This window comes from Barbus barbus, assembly GCF_936440315.1.
Source record: "Barbus barbus genome assembly, chromosome: 27".
In the NCBI taxonomy this organism is placed as follows: Eukaryota; Metazoa; Chordata; class Actinopteri; order Cypriniformes; family Cyprinidae; genus Barbus; species Barbus barbus.
The window spans coordinates 8,204,984-8,230,324 of NC_136755.1; the positions used below are offsets into that span (position 1 = coordinate 8,204,984).

Consider the following 25,341-nt stretch of genomic DNA (forward strand, 5'->3'; position numbering starts at 1 on the left):
CTGGGAAATATGGAGGCCAAAGAAAGCGCTTCAACTCTGTCATGTTCCTCAAAACATTCCTGAATAATTTCTGCAGTGCGGCACGAGCATTATCCACTGCCATCAGGGAACAAACATTATTGCCATAAAGAGATCTATGTGGTCTGCAACGATCATTAGGTAGGGGGTACATGTCAAAGTAACATCCACATGTGTGCAGGACCAAAGGTATCCCAGCAGAACACTACAAACACATCCGCTGGCCTGCCTTCTTCCCATAGTGCATCCTGCTGCAAGCATTTTCCCATGTAAACAATACACATGCACCTGGCCATCCACATGATCTAAAAGAAAATGTGATTTATTAGACCAGGTAACCTTCTTCCATTTCTCCAAGGTCCAGTTCAGACACAGATGCCCATTGTAGCCACTTTCAGTGATGGACAGGGGTCAAGTTGTCCTTTGCACCACTTTTGGTAGGTACCATTCAAAATGGCAAGTCTTGTGGGGAAACATCCCCACAAGATGTGCCATTTTGGAGATGCTCTGACTGGTGCCATTGTAACGATATAATCAATGTTATTCACTTCACCTATCAGTGGTTTTTAATGTTGTGGCTGATCAGCGTAAACCATAGAACCATTTTAACCAACTCCGATCTAATTTTGTCCATTTGTGTTTCAGCCCTGTTAACAGCCTTTGCATCAGTAAGAAGCGGGACAAGTTGCATTTTATTGGTAGAATTTATTAAACATGATTTCATCAAGAAACCATCAGTTACAGTGATTGAAATGTCTTTTAAAATGTATTAAATGACACCTCAATGATCAAAACCAAACAATACCTAGATTATGAGCAATAGTCTCAATGTGGTTTTCATCAGAACGGTAGAGGTTCGAGACTGATAGACTACTAAAGACAGCTGATGTTTCATAAACTATTCCCTTGAACTCATAGGTGAGTACTGAATACTTCTGAATGAGCACAGTAATCAGAAATGCAACTAATGTGGAGGTATATAGTCTCTTAATCAAACAAGACGAGAGAGAAGGTTAAACGGGATTTAAAACAGTCAGGATCAAGTCCAAAAACACAATTAATATTGATAATATATCATTTAACACACTTCAATCCGAGTGCACCCTGGAAATACAATGATGCGGTTCATAATCTAGGGTATAATGAAAGCCATATTCATCAAGCCCTGTGATGGAAGAATGTGATCAGTAACATCACTTTGTATATATATGTGTCATTGTAATCATTAACTGTACAGTGTAGTTTATAACAACATAGCTTTAGCACTTTCCGCTTGATATATATATATATTTATACATTCTCTTAATTTCTTTCCAACGTACAGTTTACACATCAGATTTATACAGGTAAACATCAAACATACAGGACTCAATTATCAGTGTTCTGTTTCCATCCATTCATTTTAATTCCAAGTTGTACTGCATATTCTCTTGATCTTTGCACACAAAGAAAATCAATCTCCTGTTGAGATGTGTCCAATATGACTGTGTTACTGCAGCTTGCATTATCATTTGCAGATGACTACAAAACACACATATAAAGGCATCAAAATCTACATTCTCTGTCAACATTAAACCAAACCGATGAGCATTCAGTTCTAAAGGTAGTAATGAGTTCAAAAGCAAGACCTAAAGTAATTAATTTATCAGTGTCCACTCCCAATCCCAAAAACACCTTGCTAAACGTGTCAAAATGAAAAGAAATTGGTGGGTTAAAGGTAAGGCATTTTGAAATGCACCATTATACAAGTGAATATCAATAAAACAGGCATTTTTTCTGCTATATGACATTCTTGAAAACCACTTGTCAACATAATTTAATTAAAAGCGAATGCTTTCTGAATTGTCAGTATAGTTTAAGGGAATTCAATTAAAAGTGTGAGTCAATTTGACAGGTATTCTGAAGTCTATTTCCGTCTAATGAACTGCCACGGAATTGGTAACGTTGAAGAGAAGTGCAGTCGAAGAGCCATTAAAGAGCGATTTTATACCATATCTGTTAGTGTTCATTGGTCCTCTAAGAGACATAAAGAAGTTACACAGGAAAAGTGCTGTTCATATTTTTCTGTAAACTCATAAAGAAACAGTGCTTAATACCACTCTCTCCCCCAGTGCGTCCCACAGCTGTCTAATTTCATCATTTATGAAAAACACAAACCCATAAATATGCTGGAAGAACAAAAGGAAACCACATTAAAACCCAAACTGCCATTGCAAAGAACAACTGAAAATAAAACGGAGGCATGAGGCTGATTTCAGCACAGATTCGAAAGGACAGAAATGGAAATAACCAAGGGCTGAGCCACTGATACATCATGCAATGTTCCCTTGTGCAACAATCTAATTACAATAGACCTTCATTGATCTGTCAACCCATAGACTGGGCCAATGGGCACACGCTTGGTGTCTAATACCATAAAGCAGAAGCTCTAGAGCCAAAACAATAACTCTAATTTCACAATGGGTCAATTTATATCGATCGCCAAACTGTTACAACGCAACAGCCTTTAAAGTAAGATGCAATGTCCACAATGCACTTACAGGCTGGGGATGTTGTGCAACCTATGTGAAATTCTATTATGCAAGTTTTATTGTTAAGGAAATTTTGTGACGTTTGGACACCATGTTTCCATGATTCAAAGGAAATTTGAAGTAACATGTGAAATGATATGGTAATATGCTCCATCTATGGGAGCAGAAAACAGGGATGCTTGCTTTGCTTAAGTTTAAGGACAGTGTGGAGAGCAGGTCAGTATTGGAGGAAAATAAAGAAGAAACAAAGAGAACAGAAGGAAGGTGGTCTCGATATTCAATCCATCTTCTCTTTTTGGACCAGTTTCGGTGCGTCAACAAACTCCCGTCCATTGACCACGATGACAGCAGCCGTAAGAGCACTGGCCATTCCCCAGAACAACACATATGCCAGGGTCTCCGTCCAAGTGTCACCTGACAGAGAGTACCAGATCCATTATTATTCACAAACTAAATACACTATGTACATTTTCCAAAAAAGCAACAGTAATGGAACCATATAATGATTAAAATCATTGTAACGCACATCTCTTGTGGGTCAATGACATATAATGGTAAATAAAGTAAAGGAAAACATATTTTACAAAATAAAGTTTAAAACAAGTCAAGTCATTAATGTATTTTTTGTATTCATGTTGGTTCCATTTAAATGTAATGACTCATGGATTAAACCATGTGATGTAATATTAAAAGTAACATTTTCTTTACACATTCAATACATGTGAATGCACTTAATCATTATTTAAAAAATTATTTCAAAGACATGCATATTTAATTTTTTTCGACAAATCTTATTAATTCATAAATATCAAGCATTAATTATTAATAAATCATTAATAAAATAAAGTGAAAGTGAAATATAATTCAGAAATTAAAACCATTGTTTTTTTAAATCACTGCATATATGAATTCCATTTTTATTAAATAAATAAATAGATATTAGTCAGGGTAGCACCATATTTAATTCTTGTCAGGAGACGTACAGTGCGTTCAATGTTCAGCTGATGAAACAGCTTTCCAAAAAAAGGTTAGACAAAAACTCTCTGAAACTAAATTGTGAAAATAAAGTGATCTAGAACCTTTGTCTGCCATTGTAAAGACTGTAAATCTATCCCTCACTGCATAGTTTTCATCAGTGTTAAAGGGGTCTTCGGATGCCCATTTTACACAAGTTGATATGACTCTTTAGGGTCTTAATTAAAGTCTATAACATACTTTGGTTAAAATTTCTTAATGGTAGTGTAAAAAAAACACCTTTTTTACCATGTCAAAGTAAGCTGTTTTTAGCAAGCCGTTTTAGTCCATGTTGCTTTAAATGCTAATGAGCTCTGCTGACCCCGCTCCTCTCTTCCGTGGGGTGACGAGCGGTACTGTTTACTTTAGCCGCGAAACTGGCTAACTAGCATATTATTATGAAAGGCGATTTGCAAAGCATCAAAAAACCCTCATACTCACTTCTTCTGTAGATGAAGCTGGATCACGAATGATTCGCGAGAACATAGACACATTTAGACAGATTGGGGATCGGCGCATTCCCTTCAAAGCGAAAGTAACGTTAATCCTCTGCATCTTCAGCAGCTCAGATATCGGGAGTAAATGACGACTTCTATATTCATGATTACATCCAACAACAAACACCTCAATTCATTTAATCTGAGACATCTTGTCTTCCCCTGCACCGGAGCTGACACAATGGCGGTCGGACTGTTTACAGCTCACTCAGGGCGGGCAAGCTAAGACGGCCCTGTCAATCAACTGTCATGGGAGGGGCCTGTACAGAACTAGTTCATTCTGACAGGAATCTCAGAACGGCCTTATTTGAGAAAGGGGATTTTAAAATAGGGATTTAAAAAAAAAAAAAAAAACACTGGGTGGATTTGTATAATTATAGGATGGATGTGTACACACACTTCCAACACACATTTATGTTCAAACAACTTGAAAAGTGAATTCTGCATCCGATTACCCCTTTAAATTCATTCTGGCGTCTAACCTGACTAAGGTCTATAGATTTGGACAAAAATGTGTCATGTTATTGACCCTATTGATTTATTTCATGTTGTGTTATAATGCCAGACCTTACCAGCCATTAGGAGACAGATGATGCACATGGAGAAGGCCACCACCATAATAACAGGAAGCTGTAGAAGAAATTACAGAGATTTATGAATATAAAATAAGCAGGGAATGACCAGCAGCTGGTGTTGTTGAATTATAAATGTTAAGACTGCATGAAGCAGCTTGGAGTAAATTTCTCTTTTTTATTCGTCATAGTAATGACCTCTTTTAATTTGGATTCTCTCTTACAACAAGCAGTATAGGAAAAGCACTGACCAAGAGGAACTTCCAGTCCTTCAGCATGTGCAGAGGTGTCAAGCCATCAGTTTCATCTACTGTATAGTTTCCGAGGAAAAGATCGATGGAGTCCTGTGGGCAAAGTCAGCTACTTAAAATTCAATGCAGTCTGATTGAAAGACATAAAGACGAAGAATTCATACGCACTTGTCTGAACCCGTCTGAGAAATTGTTCTTGTAGTAACGGATCATTGAGTTCCAGCCGTCCATTACCAATCCCCAGTGAGTCCTCTTCCCGGTTCTGAGGTCAAAGGTGAAGGTTACAGCAGTGGACGCACACAACTGCACATATTCTGAAAGGAGTCTGGGATGAATACCTGGTGAAGTCGGTTTTCAATGCTCCGGTTCCTGCGTACTGTTTAGCACAAGCATTGGCATTGTCTGCCCACGCTGAGAGAAAAAGAAAATAATGAGGTTTCTTGCTTTATTTACAGTCCCTAACAAGAGAATTGTGTCTAGTAAGGGAATTTCTAGCAAAACAAACACACCGTTCTTATAAATCTTCTCAAAATCAGCCTGTTCCTCAATTTTCTGGCCTACGTGGAGGACACCCATCCTCTGAAATGAAAGACAGCTCAAGGTGATGACACATCATTATTTAACCACATTATTAATCCATATAGCTGATTTCTCAATGTCTCCAAGCAATCATGACCACATAAAAGAGTTTTACACTTCCTAAGAAATCATGATGCATCAAGTTTCAAGTAAGTGGCCCTAACTGACAGAAAAGCCACAGTATTACAGCCAGTCAGCTTTCTCTAGTTCGTAGTGTCCTCAATTGCATCACACCTAGTTAGGATGCATCAGACATGCTATTTGTGATGTGGCGTCACCTGTAGCTGGCTCTGTAGGGAGCGTCTGGCCAGCAGGCTCTGAATGACGTTGGTACGGTCCAGACAGTCCATACAGTTACTGCGGAAGGTTCCAGACTGCTCGGATGTCACCTTCCCGTCTGAGCTCACCATGAAATACCTGCAGAATCAGCGTTCAAGAACCAGATCAAAGTGAATCAGTGACAGCATCAGAGACCACAGTCTTTCCTATAGAAATGTACAGAGATGAATACAAACCCAAACTCTTCTTGCATGTCAGAAACAGCATCAACGAGAATCTGGAGGCGATGCCATCTCATCTTACTGCATTCTTTGTGAAAGTCAAAAGCGATGTACCTCAAAAGAGATGCAAGAGTCACCACACAGCAATACACGAGTAGCAGATAGTTTTTTCAACATTGATAATAATAATAAATGTTTCTTGAGTAGCATATTAGCAAATCAGATTTTTGATTTCTGAAGGATCATGTGACACTGAAGACTGGAGTAATGATGCTGAAAATTCAGCTTTGACATCACAGGAATAAATTACATTTTAAAACAATTTAAATAGAAAACAGTTATTTTAAACTGTAATATTTAACAATATTACCGTTTTTACTTTTTTGATCTATTAAATGCTTTGGTGAAAGAAAGCCCACACTTTTAAAGTCTGATCACTCTGAATACTTAGAAAAGTAACACCACACTTCTCTTTAATAAACTGCAAGGTTTGAGGCATTATTATGTCTGTAGCACAAATGGTATAGGATGAGTTATGTGACACAAATTAATTCTTAGTCTTAAAGGGATAGTTCACCCAAAAATGAAGATTCTGTCATTAATTACTCGCCTTCATGTCGTTCCAAACCCGCAATACCTTCATTCATCTTCAGAACACAAATAAAGATTTTTTTGATGAAATCCGAGAGCTTTCTGACTCTGCATAGACAGCAACGCAGCTAAGGTAGTTCAAGACACAAAAAGGTAGTAAAGACATCGTTAAAAAGTCCATGTGATATCAGTGGCTCAACCTTATTTTAATTAAGCTATGAGAATACTTTTTGTGTGCAAAGAAATAAAAATAACGACTTCAGCAATTTCTTCTCTTCATTTCAGTCTTCGACGTGCCTTCATGAGAGTACCACAGTGCATGCAAATATTCTTATAGCTTCATTAAAATAAGGTTGAAGCACTGATGTCACATGGACTATTGTAAGAATGTCCTTACCACGTTTTTGTGTCTTCAACATATTAGTTGTGTTTCTGTCTATGCAGGGTCAGAAAGCTCTCGGATTTCAACAAAAAAACCTTTATTTGTGTTCAGAAGATGAACAAAGGTCTTACGGGTTTGGAACAACATGAGGGAGAATAATTAATAATATAATTTTTGGGTGAACTATCCCTTTAAGGGTCTGTTCAAAGTATATTCCTAGAATGAGCAATAGTAATTGCCTTAGCAAAAACCACAAAAATGCCTCTGTAGGAATTAAAAGAAACTGCATTAAGTACTTGATGGGTCCGTTCTCCATGCCATTGACCATTTTGGCGAAAGCCTGTTCAAGAGGCAATTCAGATCCTTTCTGATTCACCTGCAGATAAAGCAATTATCTTCAACTATTTGACCAATTACAATCAACTATAATTTTCTGGAGGTGGTTTAAAAGATTGCACTCACCAAATTTAGAATGACTTGTTTGCCATAAATAAGAACCTGCGACTCAAAATGCCTCCTGAATCCATCCATCTGCAAGGATAGATAGATAGATAGATAGAACGATAGATAGATATTTTCATCATCTGATAGTTGGGAAAAAAAAAATAAAAAAAAATAAAATAAAAAAAATAATTTGCTGTAGCATCATAAGTGGTCTTACGTGATTGGTGTCAGTGCTTATCTGTGGCTTGGGCTTGTACCTCAGGTTGGGTCTTTGAGACCAGAAAAAGGGCATGGAGCCCCGAGTCTGTGTAAGAGGGGAGTGAAAGTGCACACATTAAATCTCTAAGGTGAATTCTGGGTGGTCACAAACAAATATTCTTGTAATAGAGGCCAACAGTAGTTTCCATCAACCTGCACAAAGGACGCCCGGGCATTACTGTACTGGACTATCTGTTCTGTCTCAACGAAGTTAGCAGCATGTCCTTCAGAGTCAATGCCTGAGGTACAGGGGAAAATTGTAATATCTGCAGCAAAGACCACTGTGTGAATATGTATATATGCTTAAACATATCTCACCTCTGACATAATATCGGACCCCCGCTCTGAAACAGCTCCGTCTAGAGATGAGGATCCACTCAAACACCTTCCCATTGATGCAGCACGGCTTCATCACAATAACTGAAGCAGTGGGTTAAGCCTCAATATCACACACATTTTCCAACTACTACTTATTTCTTCAATTTCATCCCAAGCAATTTATAGTGCAAATGTGTTTTTAGATTATATTATCAACTAATCATGACCAGTTACATAATGTCATCTTTAACAGAAACAGTTCATAATTTGCTTCCTCCAGACAGTCAAGGCTAAATCAATTGAGCAACTTAACTACAAACAACATGACATCTATCAAAGGATACATCCGTGGATGACAGGAAATGCAAATTTATGGAGCTGAAAAGGGGAATCGGTGACTTATTATGTGCAATTGTCTCATATGTTTAATGGTTTCTGAATTAGGTTTATTTTTATACCTCAGGCTGTGCAGTTATTTCTCTTAAAAGGTTTCCATTCCACATGAATCTCTGGTCTGCCTGTGTGGAGAAATGATAGAAGACAGGAATCATCTGAGAAGTTATGGTTGTTTTGAAGGGTCTAATACACAAACAGTGTAACCAAATGAACTCAAGAAGTTTGAAGTTGAACTTTATGAAAAGGGATAGACAACTGCAAAAATCACAGACTGTGTCAAAAGCCAGACACAAATGCAGAGAACAAACTCTCTCTTGAAACCATAAAAACAAAATATGAGCGAAATCGCAGTGTGTGTCCGCATGTCAGAAAATGTGCTTGTAAAACAAGGGCTTTGCAAATCTAGTTTACAAAGAGACAGGCAGCGCATCTCCTGTGACGGCCCTTTATTGTAAATGAGGGATGCAGTTTGAGACAATGAGATGACCGGCCTTCTGTATGTGATACTGATGAAAACCTGCACCCTGCTGTGCTCTGCTTCTCTCTCTGCCACTGAAACTTCAAACAGCTCTCTGTCTCTCTCTTCTACCATCATTATCATCCCTAAGTCTTTGCTCTGCTCACCCTCTCCAGCAGGCTCATCTCCTGGAAGTCCGGGCTGGTGTTGGACAGCCGCTGCTGGGTGTGGGTCAGGTCATAGTCCGTGCAGAAGTAGAAACCGTCTGTGTTGAGTACATTGCTAAGCATAGACAGAAACGTCTTGTTGTCCTGCATCTGTGAGAAGGTAACAGTCAGTAAATAAGATTATTATCAATAAATGATGTGAACAGAAAGAAGACTAGGGTTATTGATTTAATTATTAATTTATTTGGGGCATATCCATTTTTATGGCATAAAAGTAAAGTAATAACAGGACTATAGAGAGAAGATGGAGAGATGGGATGAGGTTCAGCAATATTACTTTGATATTAAAACCTGGCAGTAGATATTCATATATTTCACAATATATAGATTTTTATGAAAATGTATTTAAAATTAATTACTGAAAAAAAGTCCCTTTGGTAGTGTCCACATTATTGAAATAAAGGTATACATTTAATTATAATTGACTTGAAATTTGACTTTTCATGTTTTAATATATTTTATAACATACATGTGTGTGTATATATATATATATATATATATATATATATATATATATATATCAGATGAAGATAAAGAAAATACGCAAGTATTATCATCAACATTGCACTATGTAAAAACAATAACAACAATAATATATTAAATATATTTGACTTATTTTTAATTATTATTGTTTATTAATAATTATTCATACTACTAATAATTATGCTACTAATAACAACAACAATAATACATTAATTTGATTGCATTAATTATTTTAATATATTTCAATATTTAAATTATTGTATTATTCTTAATTATACAGTCATGGCCAAAAATATCAGCACCCTTGGTAAATTTGATCAAAGGCAGCTGTGAAAATTAATCTGCATTGTTAATACTTTTGATCTTTTATTTAAAAAGAAAATCACAAAAATCTAACCTTTCATTGGCTAATAAGAATTTAAAATGGGGGGGGGGGGGGAATATAATTATGAAATAAATGTTTTTCTCAAATACACGGACACAATTATTGGCACCACTAGAAGTTATGAGTAAAATATCTCTGAAGTATATTCCCATTCATATTCACAATTTTGAGCACTCCAGGGTGATTACGAACATGAAATTATCCAGGCATGGCTTCCTGTTTCACAGAAATATAAATAGGAGGGAAAACAAAGCCCAAATTCCCTTAATCATCCATCACAATGAGAAAAACCAAATAATATATTTCTGATGTGCAGCAAAAGATAATTGAGCTACACAAATTAGTGAAGTGGCTTTAAGAAAAGAGCTAGAGCAGTGAAAATTCCCATTTCCACCATCAGGGCAATAATTAAGAATTTCCAATCAACAGAAAATTCTACGAAACTGCCTGGAAGAGCACATGTCTATATCGTCCTAATGCACGGTGAGAAGGAGAGTTTGAGTGGCTATAGACTTTCCAAGGACCACAGCTGGAGAATTGCTGAAGATAGTTGAGTCTCGGGGTTGTCAAACAGCACCTACATCACCATATGTTGTTTGGGAGGGTTTCAAGAAAAATTCTCCTAGCTCATCCAAAAACAAACTCCAGCATATTCTGTTATCAGACACGACTGGAACTTCAAATGAGACTGGCTTCTATGGTCAGATAAAAAAAAAAAAAGCTTTTTAGCAGCAAACACTCAAGATGGGTTTGGTGAACACAGCGATAAAAAGTACCCCATGTGTACAATGAATTATACTGCTGTATTTTTGATGTGCTGTTAAACTGGCAACTGGAGGTTTCAAAAAGTATTGAATAAATTTGTGCCGTTAATTGTGGCCAATGTGTATTAGAGAAAAACATTTATTTCATAATGATATTTCCCCCCATTTTAAATTCTTATTCTCCAATGAAAGGTTAGATTTTTGTGAATTTTTTAAATAAAAGATCAAAAGGATTAATAGTGCAGATTCATTTTCACAGCCTTCTTTGACCATATTTACCAAGGGTGCCGATACTTTTGGCCATGACTGCAATTGTTTATTAAAAATTATGCTACAAATAATAAACTTTGTCTGCATTAATAATATAACATTATTTAATGATAATACTATTTTGTCTCTCTTTTTAATAAAAAAAACCTCTTTAAATTTAATTTAAATTTATAATTGACAAATTTGGATTGCAATATTCTAAAATCTGAACTTGTATCTCTCTCATGAACACAATGCATCTGTAGCATAACTAAGTGCTAAGCCATGATTTTGACAAAAGGAAGCAGTTTTAGATGTTCAAAAAAGGCTGTTTAAAGTGCATATCATGCATTCAAAACAAGCATGTTCATGACTTAATCTGCTCCAGTGCATCACACAACACTCTTACTTTAGTACAACTCATTCATTCTTACTGAAAACAAGCTTTGCTCCACGTGCAGGGGCCAAAACTAAGCTCTCAACCAATGCCAGGCCTTTTAATCTCAACATATCCTTTCTGCAGTAACAGGATCACTATCCACTAAGCACTGGCTCTGGGAATGGAACAGGAACGACCTGAATTGATTCCTCCTCCTCCAAACTCGTCTCTCACTGCAGTTATTCCCTTCTTCTCAATTTAGAGCTTATAATTACATGCAATTCATTATGAAAATGTCACAATATTCAACACAAAAATTATGTAGACAGTTCATGCAAGGAATCATCACCTTCTCAAAAAGGTGTGGCACTTCATCCAGACCAGAAACATAGTTTAGACAAGTATGCAAACATTGCTGAGAATGCAAAACGCACTTGCATTTTGTTATTAATTTGTTTTCTGACACATTCCGGAATGAAACTAACCATGCTAGTGTAGCTAGATGCATTCACTGCAGACCTCATGTGCTTACATTGAACCTTCTGACAAGAGTAGAGATGTTTGGAGTGCTTTAATGGTCTAGTTGTTTGCAGTCAAGCCTCCCGTGTACTTGTTTCAACTCAAAACACTTCCCATGTCCAATACTGGTCTACTCACAGGCTGCATCCAAGTACATTTCAGCCGAAGTCTTATCTCGCTAAATAATGCAGCAAGTATACAACACTGTAATGAGATATCACTGCGCTCGGAGCATGGGCTCAAATTAAACATTTACTGTATGAGTACACCCGATTTCACAAGCCGAGGGTGAATCTGCTGCGTTGTTCTTACAGCACTTCTGAGTAACTAAATGGAAAATCGTGAAAGGCAAAAAGGTCAGAGCAGGAAACCTTTCGGTTATGATTTAGAGACGCACTGGGCAACTGATCAAACAACGAATGACATTTATTGCTCACTTTCTACTCAAGGTGTCACAAACATCAGCATTAAACTGAAAGTTGAGGTTAGGGACTTTGATGACCTGAATATCTGTGAGGTGCAAAATGGTCTTCTTATAAGAAATCACATCAAACTCCACCGCTTTCCACACAGTGTGGCCAAACAGGTCGCCCACCTTCCTTTTACGGATGATGACTATGAGGTACATCCCTGCAGAACCAAAAAACATGCGTCATGGTAATCAAAAATATGTCATACAATCAACATTCCGAATTCTATGGAAATATCGGAACATCATAATAATATAGAACCTACCAGCCACCAGGCGAATAGTCCCCATGATTCCACAAATGGGCCTGGTTACGCCTGATGGGGGGATATCCTTAATTCCTTGAAGAAGAAAAAACAATGCACCATTCAAATCACAGTAAGCAATTTTGCAGATTGCGCATTTAATACACTTCTCTGCTTTGACAAGAGGAAGTAACAGACCTGTGCTGTGCTATTCCTGGAATAAACCTTTAACAACAGACCACAGCAACTACCTCAAATGTAAAATGTCACGATGACAATACTGATGAAATGTCACTTAGCAAGGAGGTCACCATTAAAACAGAGAACTACAACAAAGCCCAAATAGCTGCCGTAACTTTTCATCGATACCTGTGTACTTTGAAAGGTCTGATTCCCTCATAAGTTGTAGCCGTTCATAAATGTCAGATCACAGCTGCCCAAACTATAAATCTTTCACTGTACTTTTTCCACATGGTCAGAGAAATGAGCTGCTTAACCTTCAGAAAATGTTCATCGCCAACCTCAGAAAGACAAACTATATTTTAAATGAGCTGTTTTATTATTCTATTCCCTTTTGGTATCCATGTTACTGTAATTTGGGACATAATAAAATATAGTTTAAAGGGTTAGTTCACCCAAAAATGACAATTCTGTCATTAATTACTCACCCTCATGTCGTTTCAAACCCGTAAGACCTCCGTTCATCTTCGTTCGGAACACAAATTAAGATTTGTTTTTTTTATAAAATCCGAGAGCTTTCTGACCCTGCATAGACAGCAACACAACTGAAATGTTCCCAGATCCAGAAACGTAGTAAGGACATCAATAAAACAGCCCATGTGACATCAGTGGCCCAACTTCAATTTTGTGAAGCTACGAGAATGCTTTCAGTGCTCAAACAAAACAAAAATCTAAATTTATTCAACAATTCTTCTCCCCGAGTTAAGGTCTTACGACATTTTGGTGAGTCCCACGAAGAATGTGCGCACTTTTCCCCAGAATGTAATCAACATAATCAGCGCTGTTTACAATCAGGACAAAGCACATGCAACGCAAACGTCCTTATTACGTTTCTGGGACTATGAACATTTGCTGTGGTCAGAAAGCTCTCAGATTTCATCAAAAATATCTTAATTTGTGTTCCGAAGATGAACGAAGGTCTTACGGGTTTGGAACGACATGAGGGTGAGTAATTAATGACAGAATTTTCAAGGGTGAACTATCCCTTTAAACATTGTAGTTTTGCAATAGACAATAAATAAACATTAGACTTAGACATAATTTTTATATTATGTAAAACATAAAATACCCCTTCCACGTAAAGCGCTTTGAGTACCCAGAAAAGTGCCATATAAATGTAATGAATTATTATTATTATTATCAATTTTGAAAATGGTTGTACTGCTTCATATTATGCTTGTGAAAACTACGATACATGTTTTCAGGACTCTTTGATCGTTCAAAAGAACAGCACTTATTTGATATAGAAATCTTCTGTAAAATTTTTGTCAATTTTCAAGTAAAAAATAACATCTTTCTAACTTGCAATCATAAAATGGGCTATTTGCATTAAAGATGAAATGTAAAACAACATATTTGAACTGGTTTCCATTCTTACTCGTAGTCAGACCGTACCTGCGAGGGTCATCTCGGCGGACACCCTATCAATAACCAGCACGTCATTAGCTCCATCGTCACAGGCCTCAACGTAGAACTTCTCAGGTGTTGCATGCCTATGGAAAAAAAGCAGAAAAGAACGTTTTATTTTCAACAAATAAACCTAACTCTTTCTGATTAAACAGACCAGTAAGTCTATTCTGACACTTTTCGTATTGTGCTGCTAAACACACACAGGTTTTTCCAGTATAAAACAAGAGCTGAGGGTTTGGCTGGTTAGCATTTGACAGTTAGCTGCATTATGCAAACGCCTGCAATACAACCAGCTTTTGAGTGGTGATGATATCAATAAGACAAAACAGCGTCAGAAACATAATAGCTTGAAATTCATTTTCATCTCAGACCATCTGGAGAGAGCAGATATTCAGCAACGTCATAAATCAGAACTGCTTTTCAGTTTCAGTCATGCATATTTTTAAGTAAAGTTTAGAGAAAATTACAGATTAGACATGGTCTTATAATGTAAGTTTCGAATATACAATGTGAGGAGTTTGAGAGTCTGTTTCAGTAACAACATCGTACATGCTTGTCCCACTTTAATGGCTGGAGTCTTCCTTCCTTACCGAAATGCTGAGCAGCCACTTTCTGTGCACCGCTTGATGAGTTTGGAACGAGGGAAGGATGCAGCGTTTGCATGGTTAACCTCTACCCCATTAACCACGATTACATAATAGGTCTATGGAATCTGGTAAAAATGTATTTGATGGCTCTGTTTGGTTTCATGACACATAGATGCAACTTCAATTCTCAGAGCCTTTTAATTAGGTCACGCAAGTAAAAACAGCACAGATGTTCAACTTTAGCCTGCAATTTTGTTTTCTTGCTACAGTGGTGGCAAATTTGCTTCCCTTATAGATCTAGTGTATGTATATGACAAATCACAGCCATTATGAATTATGTGCACCGTCTCAACAAACACACAGTGGAGCAAGGGTTTCTGGCTTATTGTAAACTATGTCATTATATAGACAAGCCTTTCTCAGCTGTAATACCATTGGCAATGTTCTGTTTATTGTGCAACAGGCCATTCATAAAACTGAAGGGCCTACTGTAAAAAAATAAATAAAATGACAAAACAGGCTAATTACATAATTAAAGTAAGATGCAAACAATCATTTATAATTTGGTATTTAGTAATTAAATTAGTGAATCTCAAAAAGACTAATATAAAAATGAATTCTTATTAAATAAGAAAAAACTTAATAAGCATCATTTGTTATTAGCCTACTGTACTGCAAAAAATAACTAATTCTAAAAGTAATTAAAAAGATACATTATTAAAATTGTGAAACGTGTAAACAAATCTACATCATAGTATTTCTTATTGTAGGTTTTTGAAAGTGAAAAGACTCTGAGGCCAAATGATGTCAGTTTCTGGCATACCGATTAAAAGAAATGTGATGCACCAAAATATTGGCAACCAAAAATATTCAGCAGAAATATGAATAAACATCTGGTTGAAAGAGAAAAATACAACTTATATAAACATGTAATCATTGTTTCAACTGAAGGATGGCATCAATAAAACAACCTGTAAACAATATGGCATGTAACATCACATTTATCTTGGGAAAGCTATTCGATGTCCATAAACTCACCAGTTAGCTAGAAATAATAATTCTAGAGGGGAGCATTTAGCTAAATATATAAACTATGTAACATATTAATTATATTTTTACTTAACCTGTTAGTAAGTCTAAATGTATTTTCGAAAAAAAAAAGTTAAGCGTCACTGCTTTAAATCTTTAATTACAATAAATTAATACATCATAAAAAGTCAGCAGAAAAACATACATGCAATCTAATTTTTAATTTGAGGGTTGATTATTAAATACATTTGAATTGATTAACAAGTGAACTTCAGTTTCCATTTTATTTTAAACAAAAAAACAGTTTTGGTGCATCACTAGTGTCAAACTTTCTTTTCCTTCCATTCAGTTATGATGATAATTAATGTCTGTGCAAAACCAGTGACTCAGAAAGCACACCACTGTAACTCATATCAGTCTCCGGGCGTCTGATAACTCAGTATCATGTTGACGTCTGGTGTGGGCTGGAGATACTCCATCAGGTTCCCCTGCCTCTCACAGGTTCAACTACACTTTCACAATTGGTCAAATAATCAGATATCAATTGTGCATCTTTGTACAGTATGCCATATCGTTTTATACATACATAGCTGGAATAACACTTGACTAAACATAATATTGGCACTGTTTAACATCATCTTTACACTGATGCCTCTACAAAACTGCAGCATCCCTAATAAACATCCTAGTCCACTACTTACTAAAGCATGAGATAGATGCTGTCCACACTCAAATCAATGCATCATAACCCAGTGAGCTGCATAGACAGCACTTGGTAAGTTTTGTTGTCGTAATGCAGTATACAGATTCTGCTCTCGCGTTTAAATGATGTCTAGATGTGCAGCTCACTGGGTTTTGAAACACAGCCAATCTAAACAGTGTCTGAACGGCTGAAGCCACAACATAAACTGGCCAGTACTGGCAACAACAATTCAAAAAAGAGCTGAGCTTCATTAAAGCAAAACTAGTCGCCGTGCGTGTTTCTATCTGTCCTTGCGCTCGAATAAAAGTTTCAACTTACAGGTTGAACCTCTCGTAGGCGGTCGCCATCTTCACTTCCGGGTTCGGTCAGTCTGCCGTGACGTATATGTGGGAGTGGCGATTGGAAGGCGTGGCTTCCGGTTGAGACGTCACGGGGCAGGTTACCTCATTTGCACCTAAAAAAATGTTATATGAATCCTAATTTTGAGTTTATTTATAGAAATGTTATTTTTGGCTTTCATGATTGTGAAAAAAAGGTGATACTTATTTCATAAACGTTTTTTTTTTTTAAGCTAAATATCATATTCATAAAAGTAAATTTTAATAATAATAAAAAAAAACCTTAAAAAAAAATTACACTACTGAACGTTTCCTTCTGAAACTTCCCTGATGGTTAAACCTTTTAAATTAATTGATAACAATAAGAATACGTTTCTTAAGAATTATCATCAATTTTAAAGATCCTAAACAGTTCTTTGACTACAGTTTGTTTATTGATTTTCTCATTTAATGTACTATTAGGTCTGCCTATGAAAGATATAGCGATTTATTTAGCTACTTTTCAAGCATTAACAAAGCTTTTGAGCTTATTGGTAACCTTCATATTTTGTGAATGTTTCATATTCAAGACTCAGGAAGTCTTTTTATGTCTAATTCTCATAGACTAAGGCCTCATGGTAAAAATCAGGCTTTTGTAACTCACAATTATGAAATACTAAGTCATAATTACTGTATGAGATAAAAAGTCAAAATTATGACAAAAACATCATAATTATGACAACGCAAAAATTATTGTATAAACATCATATCTGTGACAAAGGAAAAGAAATTGCGACATAAAAAGTCGAAATTATGTCATACTGTGTCATAATCAAGGGACAAAAAGTTGTGTCGTTATAATTATGACATAAATATATAGTATATATATTAAGTTAATATATAACTTGTCATGTCAGAATTAATTAGTATTAATTAAACTAAAATTATTTTCTTATGTGACAGAAATTGGCTTCTATATACATATAATCTCAATAAGAACTACACATTTCTAAGGCATCATGATCTCATTTTACGGTTTGTTTTATTTCATATGTACTATTGTCCTCTGTTTTAATGCAGTGATCACAGTTATTTGTTTAAATAAATAAATAAAAAAATACCAACTGAACCTAACTTTCAATAACCACAAATGTTTAAATGTTATATGTGGGGGGGGGGGGGGGGGGGGGGGACTCAAATAAAAACAGTGGCTCCCATAAGTAAATATACAGATTTATAGACAGTATGTTGCAACAACTTTGAGAGTTCTTGCAGAGCTGTAGGAAACTGTGGTCTGCACAGGATTACGACACCGGCAGCACATTTCTATTCAGTGTGCTGGAGGGTTGTTGGAAGGTCACCTTTGTATGTATGCGTGTGTGTGTTTTCCACAGCTATTCAAATTGAACAATCATTAAATTTCCCAGACCTTGAAGTATTTAGGGAGTGTGATTAGTCCCCCACCCACACACCCAACCCCAAGATGAGTCAGGGCAAGGTAAAGCCCCCAACTCAGAAAGGTGAGTGTAGGAGAAAGAAGAAAACGAGTTTCACCTGTGAGACCAGACGCCCACAAAGGATGTTCCCCTGAACCGGATAACTGTGAACACCACCGCATCCACTGACTTGTAGCACAACAGCATTTGTATACGTGATGTCTTGATCCAACCATAGAATCATATGCATAGAATGTATACTGTTCAAAAGTCTGGGCCAATAAGGTTGTTTTTGAAAGAAACGAATACTTTTATTCAGCAAGGAAGCATTAATGTGACAGTAAAGACGTTTATAATGTTACATAAGATGTATAATTTTGAACTTTGTCCATATCAAAGAATCCTTAGAAAAAATAAAATATATAAGAAAAAAAGTGTATTGATTTCCATAAAAATATGAATCAGCAGAACTGTTTTAACATTGATAATAATACATTTTTCTTTAGTAGCAAATCAGCATATTAGAATGATTTGTGAAGGATCATGTGAATAAATTAAATTTGAACATATAATCAAACAGAAAACAATCATTTTAAGTTGTAATAATATTTTACAATATTACTCTTTTTACTGTAGTTTTAGTCAAATAAATGCAGTTTTGGTAAATACTTTGAAAACTATAAAAACTCTTCCCAACCCCAAACTTTGAACGGTAGTGTAACTAATATTAGTATAAAAGCACCTGGACACTTAAAAATGATTGAATGTCAGAGCATTAGATAATATCTGACTAAATGACTTTATTATGAACAGTATATCATTTCAAAACCAGTGTGCTTGTGCAATGTTTCTTTACAAAAAACGGCACTTGGTATAATATTGGTTTATTAATATTAATTGTAATATTTAATTACAAGGACACATACATGTGTCAGTCCAACGAGCGAATGATTTTTCCACCAATACCTGTCAGATTAGCATGCAGTCTCTGACAGAGAGGAAGTTTTTTTATTGTAAAAGATGATGATGAGATTAGTCAGACGAGTGTTAGATTACTCAGACGTCTGAATTCCCCTCATCTCTCAACACCTCAATCACTGTCAGACTCTGCCAACAAATATGTGGGAGTCAGTTTATCCCATGATGCTGCACATGGAAGAAGCCGGGGGTCATATTGCGTTGTCATATACACCAAACATGGCCAGTTTCATGAACGCTGCTGTAATGTCCTTATTCCAGGGAAGAGCACGAGCTTGTTGTGTATACCTCTGAAAACGGCATGACCAATGTTTTTGAGCTGTGTTTTTAATTGCCCTTCTGTTTCACTTCCTTTGGGGAGCCTGACAATATTTTAAAGAAGTTATGTCATAATTTGGGAGAAGGATGAATAAATAGTTTAATCATTTCAGGGGAATCTTTCTGTCAATGTTTACAATGACTGATTCAAAAGTATGTTGTGGTAAATACACTATAGCCTGAGATACAATATCTAAACAAAAAGATGACGTTTTATGCATATCTACAGTTCTATAATAAAGTCACAGATCAAATGAAGGGCTGCAAGAGAGCTCTGTGTTTTTCACTTCAGTATTTGCACTGAAATGTGACCACAGAGATTCAGTACACTATTTTTACATGTCCTACTTTTGATTTTTCCAGATTCAGTAGAAGCCTACGTATCTTTCACATCTCTACGCGGTATGCTGAAAATTTGCATCATTTGGCCCATGCACTGGAAATTAAATCAAAACGTTTTTTGACACAGTGCTGTTGGTATAGTGGAGTAATTAAATCTTAGCAAAAACCATTTGTTATTGACTGAATCATGTACAGTATAAAGAAGTCAAACATGACATTTTAAAGAAGTCAACAGTCAGACCTTTTCAGTGTTGGGGAGTTGCACAATTTAATTACGCAAAAGGGTAACACTTTATTTTAAAGTGTCCATAATACAGAGTAATTAACTAGTTAAGTACTTAGTAGTAGCCTTAGTAGTAATATTTTCACCCACATACAGATTTGATTGAGTTCTTTCCCAAACAATATTGACTGCTCTAAAATATGAGACATCAATGTAGGAGTTTATGACACAGAATAGGACACATGCTGATTAGATAACTGTTTTATTCCCTATTTGGGTTTATGTATATGCCTTGTTTTCCTATCATAGCTACGCAAAGATTTGATTTGATCAAAAACAGTATCATTGATATGAAAATGTATCTAGTTATGATTTGAAATCTGTTTTTAACCTCAGAATCATCTCAAAGTAAGTCTGATTTGATGGTGGCTTTGCTTTAAAATAAAATTATTATAACCTTATTTCAAGTTATGGAGGATTTCGAAAGTCTGACAGTAATCAGTGTTGAATAATACTGTAATACGTGGTTAACCCAGCCTGCTTTACTTGTTTTAAAATGATTAACAGTTGAAAACATTCATTAAAAAATGAAGAAATGTAATGAAAAAGTAATCAAATGTAATCAGTTACATTACTTTAATAAAGTAATCGAAATAGTTACACTACTTATTACATTTTAAATAGGGTAACTTGTAATCTGTAACATGTTACATTTCCAAACTTCCCAGGACTATTTAAAGCCTTAGCTGTGTTTGATATTTCATGCTGTTCATGAAGTTTTGTCAAAGTTCGTCGCTTTGTTTTGTGGCATTTTATGACACTCTGATCAAAGAAATGTGGAGTTTTTCTGTAAGAGTTTGACATTACATAATCACACATTTAGCTGATATGAAAAGATCAAAATCCTCCACTTTTCAACAAAGTTGTCATTTTGGTACAATATATGTAATAATCATACAGAAATGTATACTGGCACATTTATAAATATCTCTCGTCCTCTCAGTAATCAGTCTGACAATCTCATTAATTTATCCAACAACATGTCTTCCCACACCTAAATATATTATTAAATATAGGCTACAAAAATGTACATAAATATATTATCTACCAGTTTTTACTATTTTCTGTATATTTTTCTAAATATATTTTAAAAGCATTTAAACAGCATTTAAAAATATATTTTGCCCTCCATATTTCAGTCCAAGAAAATACAAATACATCTGAAGTGTCACATTTGAAGTAGAACTTTGTTGTCTAACGTGTGAACATATATATATATACATATATGTATATTCATACAGTGGAGAGCAAAATTTAGCAACAAACTGAGAAAATTCACAACTTTTTGATTTATTCTTAGTACGAAGAGGAAAAGCCTCTCTCCACTGTCATCTGATATTTTTCAGAATATGTGAAATAAACATTATTATAAATGTGATTATTTTTAATGATTTATTACAAAAGGGTGCCATTAATATAAAATACTAAATTTTCTATATAAATTTGTGCACTGTATAATTTGGTTGCATACTTACAGAGAAATCAAACAGAATACCAGTGATCTTGATTATATTCTGAATTACATAATTCTATCAATTACATATTTGTTATTGATTCTTAATTTAAGGGATCGTTGAAATATGATACACTGTAAATTAAGATTTAATGATTTTACTCACTTGACCTATATGAATAATGATGTTTGAAATATCATTCTTGGAAATATTGTGCAATATTATGCAATACCTTAATGAATTATAATAATTATTCAATTAAATAATAAAAACACATGTAACAACATTACATTTGACTAATTACTATATAGAATTAACAAAATTCGACCTATATAAAAATGTATACTTAAATTATAAAAATGCATACATCACTGATATCCAAAATAAATTAAATAGGGTTCCAAAAGAGTGTTTTCGCAGTGATGCCATAGAACCTCAAAGAATCTTCCAGTGAACAGTTCTTAAAAGAAGCATTTTTTCTTATAGTAAAGAACATTAAAGAACCCTTTGTGCAGTGAAAAAGTCACAGATGCCAATAAAGAACCTTTATTTTTAGAGGGATACGATATCGCAAAACTATAAACAATGGTCCATACAACAATTGGCTTATTTTTGTGATTGTAATTCTCTTTTGTGAGTGTAAGTGGGTGAGAATGTCTGTGTGGGTGTATCTCATGGTCCCTCTACTGCTCATTTTTTCTCCACACGATGACATCACTGGAGTTTCCCTGGTCTTGCAGTTTCTATATGTTTTAAAAAGAATGAAGAAGCAGCTTTTCTGAGCACAACGCTGACAGACCAACCAAGCAAAACACTGAAGTGATAAACTACTCTGAGCAGACTTTACAAGACCATTTAAAAGTGTACTGACACTCTGCAGTTTCTTATATTTGGACATAGTTTAACTTGAGCTTTCGGCGGACTAACAGACACAATGATGATGGATCTTGAGAGTCAGTTTCTTGAAGAAGGACTGCTGCCCTTACCACAGGTGATGGTATCGAGGAGGAAGGTCGGCTCCTCAAAGTCAGGTGTCTGGCGGGTGTGTGGGGTCCTGCTGACTGTGGCCCTGTGTGCCGCTGCTGCTGTCTGCTTCACACTCAACAAGGTGACTATTCTGACCCAAACACATCATGCATGTCATTGTAAACATGCCGATTCAGGCACATATCAGTGCATTATTGTTTACTTATTGTTGTGTTTCTTGTTCATTCTAGTCTCAGAACAATCAGGAAGGTGGAAATGGTGAGTTCAGACCCTCAGTTTCATATCCCCTTGTTCCCATTTACATCAGATTATTTGATTTTCTGTTAAACTAAATCATCTTATATGAGTTATTTTGTGTTTTTCCCCATCAGAGCTCAGGCTCACATTAAGAGATCATCTTTCAAAGGAAAATGTCACTTCCAAGGTTGCTATCCACTTAACAGGTAAGCTTGATTCAAAAGTGCTATAAGTGGTAAATGAGCTGTAAATAAACACTAAACATCACCTCAGAATGTATTAAAAGTTGAAGCAGCGTTGCACTGCATTATACATTTTAAATATATTGCAAGAGTCCAAATACTTTTAGGGGTGATTGTATGAAGTCTAAAAGTTGACTGGACTATAAACTTGAATAATTTGCTTATGTATCCAAAAATGTAGGATAAACAAATATATGTCAGATTTCACTCCGATAGAAGTACTGTTTTAAAATGGGTCTGTTTGTTAGTAAAAGGCCAAAGTTACTCTATAGCAGTCAAATTCTACTATAATTTAACACAAATTAATCTGTCAATTAGAAATGAATCAATGGCAGTCACCAATATGAACAGGTTGCATGACATGCTCTCATCCTTGAAAATTATACAAACTATCCAAATTAAGAGAAACCATGTCTCTGATTACAGTAGATACAGTTTCACTTACAGCGAGGATAAACATAGTTTTGATGTTTTGTATGGCACCTGCCAAAACTATGAAATATTGACATTTATAGAAATTAAAATCCATTTAAAGAACATTTGTGATTATTTTGTTAACATTAATGTATTAAGTATGTAATGTGTCCGTCACTGAATGGACAACTATTTTTACAGCATTCATTAATCTAGGTTAGTGTTACCGTATATACATAACCTATAGGGTACTATTGTTCATTATTAATTCATGTTTGTTCATAATCTATAAATTAATGTTAATTTAGGCAACTTTAAATGTAAAAATGTATTATTTAGCCTACTTGTATATTTATGAATTGCATTCACCAAGGCTTCAAAATAAGCCATTACGGTAGGCCTACAGTTTTTAAGGTTGTCACTTGATGTCCAAAGTAAAATCTACATCCTGCAGCAAAAACCTATTGAGAAGCACCGACTTAGGCCATGTTTTTGTTGTATTCTCTTCTAGGTGCATATGACCCTGAAGTGTGTAAGGACAGACTAGACTGGAAACAGAACCAGGACCAGGCTTTCGTTTCAGGCGGCTTGGAATTGGTGGACAGAGAGATCATCATTCCTATCGACGGCATTTACTTCGTCTACAGCCAGGTGTCTTTCCACATCAGCTGCAAGCATGACATGACTGAGGACCACGACATCGTGCATATGAGCCACGCAGTGTGGCGCCACTCCGAGTCCTACGGCAGCTACAAGCCACTTTTCAGTGCAATCCGCTCTGCCTGTGAGCATGCGTCTGACACTGAAGATCTGTGGTACAACACCATTTACCTCGGTGCGGCCTTCAACCTGCGAGCTGGAGACAAACTGCGCACCAATACCACCACAAAACTCCTGCCCCGCGTCGAAAACGAAAACGGAAAGACCTTTTTTGGGGTGTTTGCTTTATGATATGCGCTCTAAAAATCCATAACAAGAGGAACAATGTCCTGTAGGCCTACCTTTTTATATAGAGGAACTTTTTCCGTTTTTATTTATTTATTTATTTATTACAGGTTTTATCTGTATTTTGCACTGCATTGCGTTGTTTTTATAGCCTACTTGTACGTAAAATTAATGGATAATGTCCTTGTAGGAAATTACCAGTACATTTATTTTTTATTTTTTTACAGTGTAGCTGGACGTCAAGCTAAAAGTAAGGAAAGAATGGAAACCTGTGGGGAGAAAAGCAGTTTGCTGAACTTGTATACAGACTGAAATGACTCCTTGTCGATGTTTTATATTAAAACAGATCAAAATCTATAACTCTTATGGATCAGATCCAGGGATCCAGATATCAGTGGGGGGAATCTAATCCTAAATTAAACCAATCAAAGTTATTTATTTATGTAATGCTAATATTAATATTGTGTGTATTTATTTGTAGCCTATTTATTGATCTATTTATTTTAACTATTTATTAAAAGAATGAAAAACTATGGCACTGCTACTGTAATGAAATTCAAATATGTAATAAATCTTTCTATTTAATTCTGATGTGTAATTTGCATTTTCTCTGCAATTTTCAACTTTTCTTTTAATCAGCGTTTGTTTTTGGTTCTGATATTAGGCTACTACATTGGTTGTGCAGAGATTACTGCAGAGGAAACATTAGTTGTGATGAAATATCTCTCTGCAAAAACTATAGTCCTCTCAGCCATCAAGACATTTGTTTTTAAAATTAGAAAGCAGGGTACTAGGGAAATTGCATTTCTGTCATGCATTTGCAAACCCCTCCATGTGCATGTTTCTGCTGACACTGTTTCCTCATCAGAGAAATTGTGTGGTTTTGGTGAG

At 35.6% G+C, this 25,341-nt stretch overlaps 2 protein-coding genes across 2 annotated transcripts; one reads left to right on the forward strand and one right to left on the reverse strand.

Moving 5' to 3' along the window:
- Positions 1–705: 705 nt before the first annotated feature.
- Positions 706–16,874, reverse strand: LOC306847222 (phosphatidylinositol-3-phosphatase SAC1-A). Its single transcript, XM_079381053.1, has 20 exons — positions 16,816–16,874; positions 14,164–14,261; positions 12,550–12,624; positions 12,317–12,444; positions 8,976–9,125; positions 8,414–8,473; positions 8,300–8,333; positions 7,956–8,057; positions 7,791–7,876; positions 7,597–7,683; positions 7,398–7,466; positions 7,232–7,311; positions 5,978–6,076; positions 5,741–5,879; positions 5,393–5,462; positions 5,222–5,294; positions 5,052–5,145; positions 4,884–4,976; positions 4,633–4,690; positions 706–2,963 (listed from the first exon to the last, which is right to left on the reverse strand). The coding sequence occupies exons 1-20, from the start codon at positions 16,842–16,844 to the stop codon at positions 2,827–2,829; spliced, it is 1,761 nt and encodes a 586-aa protein (XP_079237179.1). The 5' UTR covers positions 16,845–16,874; the 3' UTR covers positions 706–2,826.
- A 5,531-nt stretch (positions 16,875–22,405) lies between these two features.
- On the forward strand, positions 22,406–25,040 carry LOC306846805 (tumor necrosis factor-like). The gene is made up of 4 exons (XM_079380427.1): positions 22,406–22,733; positions 22,843–22,870; positions 22,984–23,055; positions 24,017–25,040. Exons 1-4 carry the CDS (start codon positions 22,560–22,562, stop codon positions 24,454–24,456), a joined length of 714 nt encoding a protein of 237 aa, XP_079236553.1. The 5' UTR covers positions 22,406–22,559; the 3' UTR covers positions 24,457–25,040.
- Positions 25,041–25,341: the final 301 nt, after the last annotated feature.